We start from the raw sequence: 18,740 nt of genomic DNA, 5'->3' as shown, positions 1-18,740 counted from the left end.
CGATAGGTGGATTAACAACAAGCTAAGCTGTGTTTTGGTATATGTCACTTGTGATTGCATGATTATAAATATTTTTAGTAATATTTTGCGCCCTGCAATTCAGCGGTTGTTTAGGAAAATGATCCCGTAAAAGGGATCCGTAGTGCAGAGAAGTTAAGGGAGGAAGATGATGTGGAGTTGTATCTGTGCACCTTCGAGAGGACGGCACAGCGGGAAGGATGGCCCAAGCCCAGTGGGCAAGCCTGTTGGCACCCTACCTCTCTGGGAAGGCCCAGAAGGCCTACTTTGATTTGAACACGGACCAGGCCGCGAATTATGAGGGACTCAAACGGGCGATACTAAGCCGCTATGGGTTCAATCTCGCACACCGTGCACAACTGGTCCACGACTGGGCCTTTGACCCCACCCTGTCCCCCCGTGCTCAGATGAGCGACCTTTTGCGACTGACCAAGGGCTGGCTACTGACGGAAGTACCGTCCCTCCCGATGCTCGACAAGCTCGTCCCTGTCTCTTATACACATCTAGATGTGTATAAGAGAGAGGAGCTGAAGGGGGCCTGGACGGAACCAGCCGAGGCTGTGAAACGGGAGGGTGACCCAAACCAACAATGTCGGCGGCTGCTGGACCCTGATCAGAGACGCTGCTATGCGTGCGGTGAGCTGGGGCACCTTGCGTGGAGCTGTCCCTGCCGGGAGGAGGCCATGCCCTCCGCACCCCCCAGCTCTGGGATAACCCGGATGGCGAGTTACGTCACCTCCTGTTGGGCGCACACCGAGACGGCCCCTCCGATGGTTCCGGTATGAATTGACACCAGCGCTCTGCTGGACTCCGGCAGCATGGTGAGCCTGGCCCACCCGCAGTGGCTCACATGAGAGGGCAAGGAGGAACCAGGGGGCGAGGAGGTGACAGTGTCCTGTGTACACGGGGACACGAAGAGGTACCCAACGGTGCCCATGAGGATAACCACCCCAAAGGGGGAGTGCCAGATGCGCGTGAGAGCTGTTCCTAACCTGCCCGTGTCCCTTCTCCTCGGTCGAGACTGCCCTCTATTCCAGGCACTGTGGGGGAGGTACCTGGGGAGGCGAGCACGGGAGGTAGGAAGAAAAGGAAAAAAGACGGTGGCCTGTGCAACCCAACCCCCGCCACGAGAGGTGTCCACTGGGCCCGAGTCGGACCCAGAGGAGGGAGACGACCCCGCTCCGGCAAGTGATCCACCGTGCGAGGAAGACCTCAGGCTCCCCTTTATGGAGGTGGAGACCCTAGACGGACCTCCTGACATGGGAATCCTCACGGGTCAGTTCGGGACGGCCCAATTAGAAGACCCCGATCTCCAGAACGCTAGGGGCCAGGTGATTGTGGTGGATGGCGTACTGTTACCTGGGGTAAGTGATTGGCGCTACCCCCACTTTGCAATCAAGCATAACGTATTGTATCAGGCTAGTAAAGCATAATGGGGAGACCAAAGACTTGTTACTCATACCCAGCCAGTATGTTAGGACTGTGTTGCAGCTTGCCCACATCCACCTGCTTGGGGCACACCTGGGGATGGAGAAAACCAGGGAGCGGATCGGGAACCGGATCGGGAACATGTGGAGGAGATGAGGGAGAGGATGATGGTGATTTGGCCAGTGGTGAGAGAGCACATGGCCCAGGCGCAACATGCCCAGGAGCGTGTATACAACCAGGGGGCCCAACCACGAGAGTTCCAACCCGGTGAGAAGGTCTTGGTGCTGATCCCTACCACGGAGAGTAAATTCCTGGCTACATGGCATGGGCCATACGACATCGTTGAGCGGGTAGGCGACGTCAACTATAAGGTCCGCCAACCGGGGCGGAGAAAACTCCTCCAGCTTTACCATGTGAATTTACTGAAGAAATGGCATGCACGCGAGGCGATGTGCGTAACGTGGACCCGGCCACAGCAGGGTCCGCCCTCGGTCGAAGTGGCAATGGGGGAAGATTTCAGCCCGACCCAATCAGTCAGCCTGAGCCAATCAGTCCAAACTTTTTTTCTTCTCCAAACTTTTGACTGGAACTGTACATCAGACTGGCATGAAAAAGCTGTGGACCACACTATCTACCAAGAGAGATAACATCTATATTTTCCAAAGCTGTCTATATACCACAGCAGACCGATGCTGGCATAAAGACCGCACTCAATGAGCTGTATACGGCCATAAGCAAACAGGAAAACATTCATCCAGAGGCGGCGCTCCTAGTGGCCGGGGACTTTAATGCAGGGAAACTCAAATTTGTTTTACCTAGTCTCTACCAGCATGTTAAATGTGCAACCAAAGGGGAAAAAAACTCGAGACCACCTATACTCCACACACAGAGACATGTACAAAGCTCTCCCTAACCCTCCATTTGGCAAATCTGACCATAATGCTATCCTCCTGATTCCTGCTTACAAGCAAAACTAAACCAGGAGGCACCAGTGACTCGGTCAACAAGAAAGTGGTCAGATGAAGCAGATGCTAAGCTACAGGACTGTTTTGCTAGCACAGACTGGAATATGTCCGCGATTTTTCCGATGGCATTGAGGAGTACACCACATCAGTCACTGGCTTCATCAATAAGTGCATCGATGACGTTGTCCCCACAGTGACCGTACGTACGTACCCCAACCAGAAGCCATGGATTACAGGTAACATCTGCACTGAGCTAAAGGGTAGAGCTGCCGCTTCAAGGAGCGGGACTCTAACCCGGAAGCTTATAAGAAAATAAGAGCTGCCCAGTGACACAAACCTACCAGACAAGCTAAATTACTTCTATGCTCGCTTCGAGGCAGGTAACACTGAAACTTGCATGAGAGCACCAACTGTTCCGGACGACTGTGTGATTACGCTCTCCGTAGCCGATGTGATTAAGACGTTTAACTTCTTAGAGATCCCTTCCCACTCCAATCCCGTTAACAGGATTGATTTAACAACATCCAGGAAATTGCAGCGCGCTAAATTCAAAAACAGAAATACTCATAATAAAAATTCATAAGACATACAAGTGTTATACATCAAAATAAAGCTTAACTTCTTGTTAATCCAGCCGCCGTGTCAGATTTCCAAAAGGCTTGACGGCGAAAGCAAACCATGCGATTATCTGAGGACAGCGCCCCCGCATACAAATGCATGACAAACATATTTCAAACAGGCAGGTGCGACACGAAAGTCAGAAATAGCGATATAAAAAATGCCTTAAAAATGCCAGATGATCTTCTTCTGTTGGCACCCCAAAAGGTCCCAGTTACATCACAAATGGTCCTTTTGTTCGATAATGTCCTTCTTTATATCCATAAAAACTCAGTTCAGCTGGCGCGATTCAGTCAATAATCCATCCAGTTTCCCTCCATCCAAATGCATAGAAAATGAATCCCAAACGTTACTAATAAACTTTTCCAAACAAGTCAAACAATGTTTATAATCAAACCTTAGGTAWCCTAATACGCAAATAAACTATAAAATTTAAGACGGAGAATAGTATGTTCATTACCGGAGATAAATAAGAAAGAATGCGCTTTCCTCCACACGCTTGGAAACACTACAGCCAAAATGGGAGCCACCTAGAAAAACTACAATTTCTGGGTCATTTTTCCAAAAACCAGCCTGAAACTCTTTCTAAAGACTGTTGACATCTAGTGTAAGCCCTAGTATTTGCAATCTGGGAGGACTTGGCCTTATTATTTTAGTTCTAGCCATTGAAAATAGAGGTAAGCTGAATTTTTTTGGGGGGGTGGTATGTCCTCTGGGTTTCGCCTGCGATATCAGTTCTGTTATACTCCCAGACATAATTTGAACAGTTTTAGAAACTTTAGAGTGTAAGGGTAGGCAACAACACGTATGCCACGCTGATCCTCAACACTGGGGGCCCTCAGGGGTGTGTACTTAGTCCCCCCCTGTACTCCCTGATCACCCACGACTGCGTGGCCAAACATGACTCCAACACCATCATTAAGTTTGCTGATGACAAAAAATAAAAAATAAATAAATAAAAAAGTTTGCTGATGACACAACAGTGGTAGGCCTGATCACCAACAATGATGAGACAGCCTATAGGGAGGTGGTCAGAGACCTGGCCATGTGGTGCAAGGACAACAACCTCTCCCTCAACATGATCAAGACAAAGGAGATGATTGTGGACTGCAGGAAAAGGAGGACCAAGCACGCCTCAATTCTCATCGACGGGGCTGTAGTGGAACAGGTTGAGAGCTTCACGTTCCTTGGTGTCCACATCACCAACAAACTATCATGGTTCAAACACACCAAGACAGTCGTGAAGAGGGCACAACAAAGCCTATTCCCCCTCAGGAGACTGAAAATATTTGGCATGGGTCCTCAGATCCTCAAAAAGTTCTACAGCTGCACTCTCGAGATCATCCTGACTGGTTGCATCACTGCCTGTTATGGCAACTGCTCGGCCTCCAACCGCAAGGCACTACAGAGGGTAGTGCGTACAGCCCAGTACGGACAAGCGGTACCGGAGCGCCAAGTCTAGATCCAAAAGGCTTCTTAACACCTTCTACCCCCAAGCCATAAGACTCCTGAACAGCTAATCAAAGGGCTACCGAGACCCCTCTTTTACGCTGCTGCTACTCTCTGTTTGTAATCTATGCGTAGTCACGTTAACTCTACCTACATGTACATATTACCCCAATTACCTTGACTAACCGGTGCCCCCGCACAGTTGACTCTGTACCGGTACCCCCTGTACATAGCCTCGCCTGTTATTTTACTGCTGCTGTTTAATCATTTGTTACCCATTTTCAATTATTTACTTATCTATTTTTTACTTAACACGTTTTTTTCCCCCTTAAAACTTCTTAAAGCATTGTTGTTTAAGGGCTTGTCAGTAAGCATTTCACTGTAAGGTCTACACCTGTTGTATTCGGCGCATGTGACAAATACAATTTCAAATTTACTGCCTTCATGTGCTCGTCGCAAGTGGAAAATGTTCAAGTCGTATTTCTGACATGATTGTGTTCAAGTGCTTTTGATGTTGGAACAACTCTTCAACCAATAATATTTCAGCTAGCTAACATTGCTAATAATGAGGTTAGCTAGCTCGATTAACATTGACAATATGGTCAAAATAGCTTTTTTACCAAATGTCTATCTTTGTAAACTCAGCAAAATAAGAAACGTCCCAATTACAGCACCCTCTCTTTCAAAGATAATTCGTAAAATTCCAAATAACTTCACAGATCTTCATTGTAAAGGGTTTAAACACTGTTTCCCATGCTTTTTCAATGAACCATGAACACTTGTGGGGCAGCAGGTAGCCTAGTGGTTAGAGCGTTGGACTAGTAACCGAATGGTTGCAAGATCAAATCCCCTAGCTGACAAGGTAAAAATCTGTCGTTCTGCCCCTGAACAAGGCAGTTAATCCACTGTTCCAAGGCCGTCATTGAAAATAAGAATTTGTTCGTAACTGACTTGCCTAGTTAAATAAAGGTAAAATATTTTTTTTTATGAACATGCACCTGTGGAATGGTCATTAAGACACTAACAGCTTACAGACGGTAGGCAATTAAGGTCACAGTTATGAAAACTTAGGACACTAAAGAGGCCTTTCTACTGACTCTGAAAAACACCAAAAGAAAGATGCCCAGGTTCCCTGCTCATCTGTGTGAATGTGCCTTAGGCATGCTGCAAGGAGGCATGAGGACTGCAGATGTGGCCAGGGCAATACATTTCAATGTCCGTACTGTGAGACGCCTAAAACAGCGCTACAGGACGAACAACTGATCGTCCTCACAGTGGTAGACCATGTGTAACAACACCTGCACAGGATCGGTACATCTGAACATCACACCTGCGGGACAGGTACTGGATGGCAACAACAACTGTCTGAGTTACACCAGGAACGCACAATCCCTCCATCAGTGCTCAGACAGTCCGCAATAGGCTGACAGAGGCTGGACTGAGGGCTTGTAGGCCTGTTGTAAGGCGGGTCCTCACCAGACATCACCGGCAACAACGTCGCCTATGGGCACAAACCCACCGTCGCTGGACCAGACAGGACTGGCAAAAAGTGCTCTTTACTGACGAGTCACGGTTTTGTCTCACCAGGGGTGATGGTCGGATTCGCGTTTATCGTCAAAGGAATGAGTGTTACACCGAGACCTGTACTCTGGAGCGGGATCGATTTGGAGGGTCCATCATGGTCTGCGGCGGTGTGTCACAGCATCATCGGACTGAGCTTGTCATTGCAGGCAATCTCAACGCTGTGCGTTACAGGGCAGACATCCTCCTCCCTCATGTGGTACCCTTCCTGCAGGCTCATCCTGACATGAACCTCCAGCATGACAATGCCACCAGCCATACTGCTCGTTCTGTGCATGATGGCCTGCAAGACAGGAATGTCAGTGTTTTGCCATGGCCAGCGAAGAGCCCGGATCTCAATCCCATTGAGCATGTCTGGAACCTGTTGGATCGGAGTGTGAGGGTTAGGGCCATTCCCGCCAGAAATGTCCAGGAATTTTCAGGTGCCTTGGTGGAAGAGTGGGGTAACATCTCACAGCAAGAACTTAATGTACTTAATGCAGCTGGTGGCCACACCAGATACTGACTGTTACTTTTGATTTTGACCCCCCCCCCCTTTGTTTAGGGACACGTTATTCAATTTCTGTTAGTCACATGTCTATGGACCTTGTTCAGTTTATGTCTCAGTTGTTGAGTCTTGTTATGTTCATACAAATACTTACACATGTTAAGTTTGCTGAAAATAAACGCAGTTGACAGTGGAATGTGGGTTTATTTTTTTGCTGAGTTTTGTTGTCAAAAAGGATTTCTTGGCATCTTTTGGTAGAAAAGGTGAAAGGTCAGTGATGAAAAGTCACAATTCGGGAAAACTCAGGTAATTACGAGTCGGGGTGTAGTTCAAGCTAATCTTCTGAAACTCATGTTTTTAATTATTCCGAAGGCACCATTAGGTGTGAAGGCACCATTAGGTGTGAAGGCACCATTAGGTGTAAGTAAAGGTACCATTAGCAACAGATCTCAACAGGACTAGAGATAGATACGCATCACTGGTTTTAGTGCATTTCACTAAGTCAAGACTTTTCTTTTTATCAAATTAAAACGTGTTGGAGCACTTCTAAGATGCCTTTTGTGAGACTGTATTTTTTTTAGATGTAAGGCATGAGTTTGCTTGTTCTGTGTTTTGTTTATGCAGAGGAAGAATCCAACATGTACATCTCTCTATTGTTTGTTAAAGCGGTGTGGAGAGTTGAGTTTGGCTTTGTGCCTGGGAGATATTGCATTTGGGGTTTCTGTGTTATATGCAAATATGTGTCTGTAGGTGATAATAGGATACATGTTGTCACAGTAAGGTAATGAGACGTCTCCCTGGCTCTCAGGGACAGAGAGTTACCAACCCCAGTTGTTGAACTGTTGCCTCACACTGACTCTTTGATAACCTCAAAGTCCGAAAGTAATCCCTGTCTGTCGCTATCCGTATCCTTTGAAAAGAGTGCACCATTTTGTTGAAGTGTGTCCAAACAATTAGGATCCTCCCGCCCTCACTCCCCCCTCTCTCTCTATCTCTCTCGCTCTCCCTCTCTCTTTCTCTCTGGACCTCCAATGACACTGAAAGCTTTTGCAGGGTCTCCCTCCACAACCCCATCTTAACTTTTCCCCTCTTTTTTCCTTCTTTCCCCCTTCTCCATTCCATCTATTCTAACACCATTTAGGAATATGCACTACTTTTAACATAATTCAGCTCATTATCTGCCCACCCCCCACCCTCTGGGGGACAAAGGGTCCAAGGGAGACAGTGGTCCCCAGTGAGCCAGGTGTTCCCCAGGGCAAGGCCGCCGCTCTGTAATGGCTGCAGCCTGGTGCCTCTGCAGCTGCCTGCCGGCCGGGACCCTTTTGTTTGACTGCCATTGTCAGTGCACGCCCCTTGTCCATTCATGGCTCGAGCTGGAGGGGTGGAGGGAAGGGAGAGTGCTGTATTTTATTGCCATATTGTGTGTGTGGTTTGTATGTGTTGAGGGGAGGGGGGGGGGGTCGAGGTAGGGTTTAGGGTGTGGTGTGTGTGTGTGTGTGATGGGGAGGGGTCAAGGGTGATGGTTTAGGGTGGTGTGTGTGTGTGTGGTGGTGGTGTGTGTGTGTTGTGTTGGTGTGTGTGTGTGTGTGTGTGTGTGTGTGTGTGTGTGTGTGTGTGTGTGAATAAAAGTGTGCCGGATTAGACGGCTTGATGGTGGTCACTGCTGTGCTCTTATTGGTCACTAGGCAGACTGTGTGTAATGGGGAAATGAATGGTAGACACTGCAGCTCCATCTGTTCACACTCACATTGTTCAACCCTCTTGCCTTAGGACCAGACTGCAGCACTACCAAACCTAAAAAGGCATTGAGTTGAGTTGAGTTTGGACCACTGTGCTACAAGGAAGCTTGATTCACTACACCTCCCTTTGGATTTTTTGTCACTTTATTCATTCTCTGCTGGATACATAGAACCTGGATTTGTATGTACAAACATTTGAGAAAATTTGAAAAAGCTGAGAAAGTCCTTCTGGCATGCAGGAATGACCAAAGCTATTCTGTCCGGAGAATATCTTTAGCAGTTCCTTCTGTATTTGTGTTGCTGTTTTTTTTTCTTCCTTGAAGCCTGTGGTAAGTCTTTTGATAAACATTTGTATAGGCAGATATATACATTCATTTTATAGTTACAACAGGTGTAAAAACTACATCTGAAGTCAAATGTTTCTCTGTCTGGTCCTGACCGTTGCACAGTTTAGTGCACAATGGTTCATTTTCATTGATTATGTGATTTAATTGAAGTGTTTGATTAAGTGTTTTTATTTTCTGAATTCTTGGTGGGAAACAATCTTAAATAAATCTAATGATAGATAAGCTTTATCCCAGTTTGATTATTTATTCATTTGATATCTATGATAAATTAATTGATAAATAGACTACACTTAATACTACCGGTATACTATCAGTAAAACAGTAAAGATGTAAGATGCTAATTGTCCTAAATTTTGCTATGTGGTCCTCTGTAGCTCAGTTGGTAGAGCAGGGTGCTTGCACCACCAGGGTTATGGGTTTGATTCCACGGGCCACCCATATGTAAAATGCATGACTGTAAGTTGCTTTGGATAAAAGCGTCTTCTAAATGGCATATTTTATTATGTTTATACTCGGAACATAGCAACCAGGGAATCCCTACCCCATTGAAGTGTACATTTAAAATGGTTAAGGTTAGTGTTAGGTAAGGGTTATGGGTATGGATGACCCAAGGATCCCAGATAGCACTAACCCATAAAACAGTGTTGGAGTAGACAATACAACATGGAGTGTGTTAGTGTTGAAGCTTTTCATTTCACCTTTGGGCTAAAGATACAGTTTATGTTTGAAAGATCGAATTGTTCAATCCATGTAGTCAGGCGCTTTCAGAGTCACCAGTCTTCATGTTTAATGACAGGGAAAGACAGGTCAGGGATTGCTGCCAATGAAAATAAAAACATACTTTCACATACAGTAGCCTATGATACAGTGAATATTTTGTCTGAGAGAGAGAGACAACCTGTCCACTGTCGCTATGTACAGACACAGTGAGCGTTGTTATTTCATAGAGGCCGCCATAGGCAGACCTGGCTCTCAAGAGAAGACAGACTATGTGCACACTGCCCACAATATGAGGTGGAAACTGAGCTGCACTTCCTAACCTCCTGTCACAGATCACACAGACCCACAAAGAATTTTAAAACAAATCAAACACTGATAAACTCGCATATCTATCTGTCAGGCGAAATACCGCAGTGTGCAATCACAGCAGTAAGATTTGTGGCCCATTGCCATGAGAAAAGGGCAACCAGTTGAGCACAAACAACATTCTAAATAACACCAATATTTATCTGTTTATTTATCTTCCTCTACTATTCGTACTAGAAGTATATGCACATTGCTAAAACACTGTATATAGCTGATAATATAACACATGAAATGTCTTTTTGAGTGTAATATTTACTGTAAAACTTTAATATTWAAAAAAAAATCACTTTTGTTTATTGTTTATTTCACTTGCTTTGGCAATGTTCCCATGCCAATAAAGCCCCATTTAATTTAATTTAATTGAGAGAGCGAGAGAGAGAAGCAAGAGCAAGAGAGAGAGATGGGGGGGCAGAATATAAAGTGAGTGAACGACTGAGCAAATGGAAATTTGTGTTCATGTCCGTGCTGAGGGGTGAAAGTGAGGTCCATCACCGGGTCACATGACAGTGGTGATATGTATCAGCCTTTACTGAGCGCCAGTTTCCATGGTCCCCTGTGGTTTCAGTAGGCATCTGTTGCCCCTGCTGCCTATACACTCCCCCTGTCCCTCCTCCCCCCCTCTCTTTCACTCCTCTTACCTCCCTTTCTTTGTCCCTGGCTCAGTGCAGACTTCAGAGTGTCATGGCTCAGCATTCTGAGGGGAACAGGTCAGGTCTGCCCCAGCCCCAGGGGAGATAGCAGGGCCTAAGGGGGCTAACTCTCTCCCCCAGCCCCAGGTACAGCAGGCTCGAACACTGAGGAGGAGGCTGCAGCATCTGCTCACTGTAGTAGGACCTTAACGCCCACTTACATCTCTGTCTCTATCTCCATGTCTAGATCTAGCTTGCCCTATATTTCCATTTTTCCATATCATTCTTTGTCTTTATTTGTATCTCTCTCCAGCTGGAAGTCTAGCTTTACATTTAGTTCCACTCATCTTTGCTGGAGACTGAGGCAGCRCAGAGGGGAGAGCAGTTGTGGAGTTTCTAGGACTGCTAGTCCCTGTGGTTATTGTTTGCAAAATAAAATGTGCAACCAGGCTCACTTATTTTCTAAATAGCCATTCAAGTTTCTCTTCATCTCTAATACAGCATAGGTCTGGTTTCTGTTGTTGCGTTTAATAAAACAATATTACTCTTAAGTCATCACATAAAGAAGTAAAATAAAGAAGGAATGGACACAGTCCTCTATAAATGAGTCAAAKGACCTTGGGCATTCATTGATCTGATCTCAAAGCCTTGGACCTTTCTACATTGTAATTTCAATTCAGTGTCTATTCAGCCTTGGTCCTTTACATCTGACTACAGTACCACCAATGGACTGAGCACTGCACTGTACTACTCCTCTTCATGGGGAGAATGAGTATATCTATGATGTGTAGAAACATGGAAATAATCTGACCTCCGTATCCACTGCTTGTGGAAGATTTTAATGTGGTCGTGTTGATTTTAATGCGTTTGTTTGGAAGATTTTGGGTAAATTGAGTAGGTTGTATGATTTGTTTTAAAGAGAGAATAATGAAGGGTGTAGTAATTGTGTGTGGTGTGTGTGTATGTTGTGGTGTGTTCGTGTTGGTGCAGCTGTGAAGTCAGTGATCTATGTTGCGTGTGTGTAGCTGCTGGATTGTGTGTGTGTTCATGTTCGGTGTGTGTGTTCGTTGTTGGCTGTGTGTTATAGTGTTGTGTGTTTGTGGGTGTTGTCTGGGTGTGTGTTGTGTGTGTGTGTGTGTTGTGTGTTCTGTGTGGTTGATGTTGTGTGGTGTGTTGTAGTGTGTGTGTGTGTTCGTTGGGTGTGTGTGTTGTGTTGTGTGGTGTAGTGCTGGTGTGTGTGTTCATGTTGGTGTGTGTTGTCGCTGTTGGTGTGTTGAATTGGTGTTGTGTAGTGCTGGTGTGTGTGTCATGTTGGTGTGTGTGTTCGTTTGTGGTGTAGCTCGGTGTGGATGTGTTCATGTTGTGGTGTGTTCGTGTTGGTGTGTTGTAGTGCTGTGTGTGTGTGTTCATGTTGTGTGTGTGTTGTTCTGTGTGGTGTGCGTTTGAAGTGTTGGTGTGTGTGTTTTGTTGGTGTGTGTGTGTAGTGTGGTGTGTGTTGGTGAGTGTGTTCGTGTAGGTGTGTGTGTAGTGTTCTTATCATGTTTAAACACTTGCGGATTCCATCTGGTAGCAGTGACTCAGGCCCGCACAAGTACGTCTGTTTCTGATTCTGACGGTAATTGTATGGTGTGGTATGTGGTGTGTGTATGTGATGTGTGTGTGGTTGTGTGGTGTATGTGTGTGTGTGGTTGTGTGTGTGTGTGTGTGTGTGTGTGTGGTGTGTGGGTGTGTGTTGTTGTGTGTGTGGTGTGTGTTGTGTTGTGTGTGTTTGAATAGCCCCACCTCTGTCTGTGCACACCGCACGCCGCTGTGAACAATGCTCTGTCGGAGGAGTCCAGATTGGGATGGCAGCGGCTTTGTTTGGGACGGCAAGCCAGACACACCTTTAGCCCCACATATCCACCCTCACACACCACTCACACACGACACACACACACACACACACACACACACACACACAACACACACACACACACACACACACACACACACACACACACACACACACACACACACACACACACACACACACACACACACACACTCTCTCTCTTTCTTTGTTTGTGCCCCTTTTGTTGTTGCAGGACTAAATTATTTCAGCCATCTTGTGGCATTCATAGCGACCCACAATGGGGCAGCAGCTTGGACACTGAGAGTCAGGTCATTAGGAGGCCTTTTTTCCGGTACTGAGATCCCACCTTTACCCTACTTATACATGCAGAAACACACAGACATATACACACTCATAAATCACTTCACACACATTTATAACCACTCATATATCACTCCACACACACACACTTATACACACTCATATATCACTCCACACACACACTTATACACACTCGTATATCACTCCACACACATACTTATACATACTCATATATATCACTCCCCACATACACTTAAACACACTCATATATCACTCCAGACATTCCCTTAAGTTTGATGTGCAGTGGTCTGGTGTAAATACAGGGCTATAGGACAACTGCTTGTGCACATTGATAAAATAATAGTATAATGCAAACGTCTAGCAACCCAATGATTCCGTGTTCAAATCTCATCACTGACAACTTTAGCATTTTAGCTAATTAGCAACTGTGCAACTACTTACTATTTTTTAGCTACTTTGCAACAATTTGCATGTTAGCTAACCCTTACCCTAACTTTAACTCTTTAACCTAACTCCTAACATTAACCCTAATCGTTTATTATATTACGTATACCCCTGGGTCCAGGTTGCCCTGGGTCCCTAGATTAGTGTGTCACCGTGCTCAGATGATGCTGTAATACATTTCCCTTTTAAAGGGGTCACTGAGCAATTAGGAGGCTGGCCCATTAGAACAGGTCTTTCTTTGTTTCAGCCAATCACAAACCCCAGCCAGGGCTGCACACGACCACTGATCCTAGTTTGAACATCAGGTGGTGGATGTAAAGAGTTCCCTTTAAATCATGTCAAAAAAATACCATCCTGCATTCTCCTGTATGGGTGTAGGTGCAATGTAGAGTATGTTATTGAGTGTCAATTACGCCAGGTTTGTGTTTCTTAGCATGGTGTGTTGTTAACAGCGATGTTGATTGAGAGCTTCTTTGACTTCTGATCTCATCGCTGCTAAAATGCAAATCAGTTGAAGTGAATGATGGAAATGACGGTTTTGAACCTGCCCTTTTGGAAATCCATTTGGTGTGTCATTCAGCCTAACCCTTAATAAGCTCTACTACAGCCCAGGTTACTCAATTAGAGCTCTTTAATGTTACCTACCGCCTGCAGCATGGGTGTTGAAAGGGAGGGCTGGGCCCAGTGATTTAATCTGGCTGTTATAAAGTATCTCAACAAGTTAGGAAATAGGAGTCAAATCACTTGGGGTTTCATTGTAACATTACGAAAGGTTCAGATAGAAAAGTATTGAAAATTCCCCAGATTTACAGGAGGAAACCAGTCTGACCAATGCCCCTCCCTCTCCCCCAGGCTTCCGTCTCAGGATTGGTCAGAGAGCAGCCCGTCAGCAGCAGTGACATTGGGGTCGTCTGGGGTCAGAGGTCCGGTGTTAGATACTGGATGTATGAGACGGCTTCATGGGCCTGAAGGACCATCTGGAGGATGAAACAGGCCACATCCTCAACCTGGGGCTGGATTTGGACTACCTCCACGTGGAAGGCACCGACCGCCAGGCCAGCTTGAGTGCCACAGTCGGCACACACTCAGGAGCCTTGGAGGGGGACGAGACAGAGGTAGGAGGCACCCATAGCAGTGTCAGTAGTAGCAGCATCAGCAGTAGTAGTAGTTGTAGTAACTCCTCTGAAGAGAGTGCTGCGTCGGACAGCGAGGATGAGCGGGGGGTCCAACATGGCTCTGGTTCTGACGCTCATACCACCCACCCGCACCCCTGTCACCCTGCTAGGCAGGGCCTGGCACAGAGCCCCCATTCTAGGGACCCAAAACACTCCACCAACCCCTTCACAGAGTACCGCTCCAAGATGGAGTTTGCCCTGAAGCTGGGCTACTCTGAGGAGCTGGTTCTGCTGGTTGTGCGGAAGCTAGGGCCTGACGCCCTCATTAATGACATACTKGGAGAACTGGTCAAACTGGGCACCAAGTCAGAGACGGATCAGGCTGGGGGGTCGGCCACCTCCCACTCGCCCTCCTCCTCCTTATCCTCCTCCTCTCTGGACTCCTGCAGGCTGGACTGCTCCTCCCAGCTGCTGTTGGATGACAAGGAGAACATCAGGCCTGTGGTGGTGGATGGGAGTAATGTAGCAATGAGGTGAGTCAACACAAACTGCTGCTCTATTCAGAAACACTTTACTCAGGTTCCTTTTCACTCTGAAAAACCTCATCCACTAGCTCTTCTAATCTTTATTCCATTTTATTRTAGAAATAAACGAAGACACCAAGAATTTCATGACCATGAATTTGTGTATGTTTTTCCACAGCCATGGGAATAAGGAAGTGTTCTCCTGTCACGGCATCCAGCTGGCTGTTGATTGGTTCCTGGAGCGTGGTCACCGTGACATCACTGTGTTTGTTCCCGCCTGGAGAAAGGAACAGTCCAGACCGGACACCCTCATCACAGGTTAACCAGCATTTCCACGTGCACCGCCAACATTCCATAACTCTCCACCAAATCAGCACCTGATTTTGATTAAACTCCACCCTCACTCCTGTTTTAAATCACCTCTTTCTCCCAACATTTGTGTCTTCCCTTTACTGTCAAAGGACAGTAACACCTCCTGAGCTTTTTTTTTACATAACATAAGTGTTTGGGGTGGGAAAAAAACATGTTACCAAAAATGTGTTTCGAAAAAATATTGTTAATTATATTTTATGGTAAGTGCAAAATTGTCCTCTGTAGTGGTCATTAGGATTTAAAAATGAAAACATGTACAGTCGTGGCCAAAAGTTTTGAGAATTACATAAATATTAATTTTCACAGTCTGCTGCCTCAGTTTGTATGATGGAAATTTGCATATACAACAGAATGTTATAAAGAGTGACTAGATGAATTGCAATTAATTGCAAAGTCCCTCTTTGCCATGCAGATGAACTGAATCCCCAAAAAACATTTCCACTGCATTTCAGCCCTGCCAGAAAAGGACAAGCTGACATCATGTCAGTGATTCTCTCATTAACACAGGTGTGAGTGTTGACGAGGACAAGGCTGGAGATCACTCTGTCATGCTGATTGAGTTTGAATAACAGACTGGAAGCTTCAAAAGGAGGGTGGTGCTTGGAATCATTGTTCTTCCTCTGTCAACCGTGGTTACCTGCAAGGAAACACGTGCCGTCATAATTGCTTTGCACAAAAAGGGCTTCACAGGCAAGGATATTGCTGCAGTAAGATTGCACCTATATCAACCATTTATCGGATCATCAAGAAATTCAAGGAGAGTGGTTTAATTGTTGTGAAGAAGGCTTCAGGGTGCCCAAGAAAGTCGGCAGCGCAATTAAATGTGTGTGAAATTTAATATTTGTGTCATTCTCAAAACTTTTGGCCACTACTGTACATTACAGTCAATGGGTACAGTAGGTGAAAACATCATGTGGGCATCTGGGTGTCCACTATAGAGGACATTTCTTAATGTCACACCAATTCAAGAGGCAAACCTGAAGCCACTTTAGACTGTTTATAGACTTGTCTAACATTTTTCCGATATATTGCTTTTTTCATATAGGTGGGAATTGCGTACATTTTACTTCTCTAAGGCACAAGCCGAGCCCTGGTGTTAGGCTACTTGACATTTAAATGTTTCATCAGAGAAGAATCACAAACAAATGCTGGGTGGCTTTGTTCATGAATTCAAATCAAATCAAAATAAATGTTATTGGTCACATTCACATAGTTAGCAGATGTTATTGCGAGTGTACTGCAAATTTCCAAAGGACTAGAAGCGAGGCACACTCTCTGTCGGCGCCATCTTAATTCATTGGTTTTTACATGTCTCTCCAGACTAAAAGTCTGAAGCCATAGTCAATTTCTTCACCTAAGTTCCGAGTTTATCTTATACTGTATACGTTCAATCAATCAAATTTATTTATAAAGCCTTTTTACATCAGCCGATGTCATAAGTGCTATACAGAAACCCAGCCTAAAACCCCAAACAGCAAGCAATGCAGATGTAGAAGCACGGTGGCTAGGAAAAACTCCCTAGAAAGGCAGGGAACCCAGGAAGAAACCTAGAGAGGAACCAGGCTCTGAGGGGTGGCCAGTCCTCTTCTGGCTGTGCCGGGTGGAGATTATAAGAGTACATGGCCAAGATGTTCAAAACGTTCATAGATGACCAGCAGGGTCAAATAATAATAATCACAGTGGTTGTAGAGGGTGCAACAGGCAGCACCTCAGGAGTAAATGTCAGTTGGCTTTTCATAGCAGATCATTCAGAGTTAGAGACAGCAGGTGCAGTAGAGGAGAGAGTCGAAAACAGCAGGTCCGGGACAAGGTACGCACGTCCGGTGAATAGGTCAGGCATAGGCGGAAATCCCAGGGGGACGGGGGGACAGACCGCCCCCATCCTGGGAAAAATATTATTTGTCCCCCCCAATCTATCACTGTAAACATAACTATGTAATTTCAATAATATAATAATACGCAATGAAAGCACTTGTGCTGATATATAGACACTTAATAGCGAGCGTTTTTAAGTTTCAAAAGATTGCGACCCCCCCGCCCTTTGCCTCACAATGGTTTGATCCACTGCCAGTTTTTAGCTGGCAAGGTAATAGAGGGTTCGTATTTACTGTCCCGAAAGGCACTCAATGCACGTAATTAACGTGAGGTTAATCCAGTCAATCGCACCAAGCGATGTTTTATGTTGGCAGGATTCACACACACTATAGCTGAATTTGCAGAGCGAGCGCGCAAAACTAAAGCAAACATTAACTATCAAGCTAGCTAGTACTATTCCATTTATGTGGCTCGTCAAAGATGGAAATCTTTGCTATGTCAGTTTATTCCAAGATCAGCATGCAGCTGTAGTGCTTCAAGTCCTGTGATAAGGTTAGCGATAAACTGAAGTCCAAACTGAACACTATATTTAATGGTCTTCATTTAAAAGCTAAATTGGTCGCTAGTGAACTTTTTTTAAATTTATTTTACTTTATTTAACCAGGTAGCAAAGAGTATAGCAAACACACAGAAACGGAATTTGTGCTCGCTAGTTTTCAAATTCAGCTATTGTTGGAAGCCAGCCAATATGAAACAAACTATATTAAAAGTACAAAGGTTGCAGCAAATGTTGTGTAAATGTGTGTGTGTTGATGCAGAATTTTGTTTGTGGTGCAGTGTCTCATGTGAGGCTGAGAGGAGTTTTCAATGCACTCCGCAGGTTAAAGACTTGGCTACGGGCTAGCATGGGCCAAGAGAGACTGAACTGCGTATTTTCTGTAATGTACATAAAGACAGGCTGGACAGTCTCAAGAGGGAAAATTAATCTGCAAGCAATTGTTTGGGATCCATTGAAACCCGCAAACAATATGTTCGGTTCTTTTTGTTCAGTAGTTGTGTATAGCAGTGGTTTCTCAACCTTTTTGGGTACTGGAACCCTGCATATTTTGAGAGAAGGCAGGCAAGGTTTTTGAGTGGTCCAGGGACCTCCACTCTATATATATATGTAAACTTACTGGAACCCAATTAGTCCATGGACCCTGTTTGAGAACCCCTGGTGTAATTGGTATTTGTTCTTTTTGTTTAGTAGTTTTTAGTACATGACAGTACACTTACAAATTATTTTATTCCTGTTTTTTATTTAAAATTGCATACTTTGTGCGACATACTTGTCCATAGCTGCTGTTTGAAGAGTTGAGACACTGAAGATATTTTTGTTTGATATTGGGTTTTTCATTGAAGTAGTTATTTTGCTTTTAGAACTGTACTTATTTTAAGCTTTTTGTTATTGTAAAGCTATTGTAGTAGATCAGGCCAGTGGCAGATATTTAATGACTATATAAAATGTATCAGAAAAAGTCTAATTAAAAGGTCAATTCAATACGGAGACCAACTTTGTGGATGGTTCTCTCAATGGAGATTCTTTTAGATGTGATCGCACCATGTTCATTGTATTTATGAAAACTACACCCATACAGTGTACAGTACCATTGTCACCTACTGGCCTTTCTTGATATGCTGTTTGTAAGTACGAATACCTGCATACATACTGGACTGGTAAGGAGCACTGCTATACTATTATTAGTAGTAGTATTATAATGATTTTAAACATTTGAACAAGTTGGGAAAACCCTTCAGTTAACTACTGTACCTATCAATTATCCAGTAGTAGTGATTATGGTTCTCTCAATATACATTTAACATATTACAACGTAGGCTATGTGTTATAGCACTACTTTTGATGTCCCCTCAGGAATTGCTCTTGAGAAAATTTAATGTAATTGTCCCCCG

General features: G+C 45.0%; 1 protein-coding gene across 1 annotated transcript in view; it reads left to right on the top strand.

The window, feature by feature from the left end:
- Positions 1 to 8,296: 8,296 nt before the first annotated feature.
- The window catches only part of LOC111978912 (probable ribonuclease ZC3H12C), a 27,914-nt gene continuing 17,470 nt past the window's right edge, over positions 8,297 to 18,740 (top strand). The window contains exons 1-3 of the mRNA XM_024009162.2: positions 8,297 to 8,614; positions 13,817 to 14,612; positions 14,782 to 14,921. Coding sequence (XP_023864930.1) covers positions 13,924 to 14,612; positions 14,782 to 14,921 — 829 coding nt within the window. The 5' untranslated portion in view covers positions 8,297 to 8,614; positions 13,817 to 13,923. The remainder of the gene's footprint in view (positions 8,615 to 13,816; positions 14,613 to 14,781; positions 14,922 to 18,740) is intronic.

This window comes from Salvelinus sp. IW2-2015, linkage group LG2 (assembly GCF_002910315.2).
Source record: "Salvelinus sp. IW2-2015 linkage group LG2, ASM291031v2, whole genome shotgun sequence".
NCBI classification, from domain to species: Eukaryota; Metazoa; Chordata; class Actinopteri; order Salmoniformes; family Salmonidae; genus Salvelinus; species Salvelinus sp. IW2-2015.
Note: the sequence above shows the minus strand (reverse complement) of the source record. Positions and strands in the feature narration are given on the sequence as shown.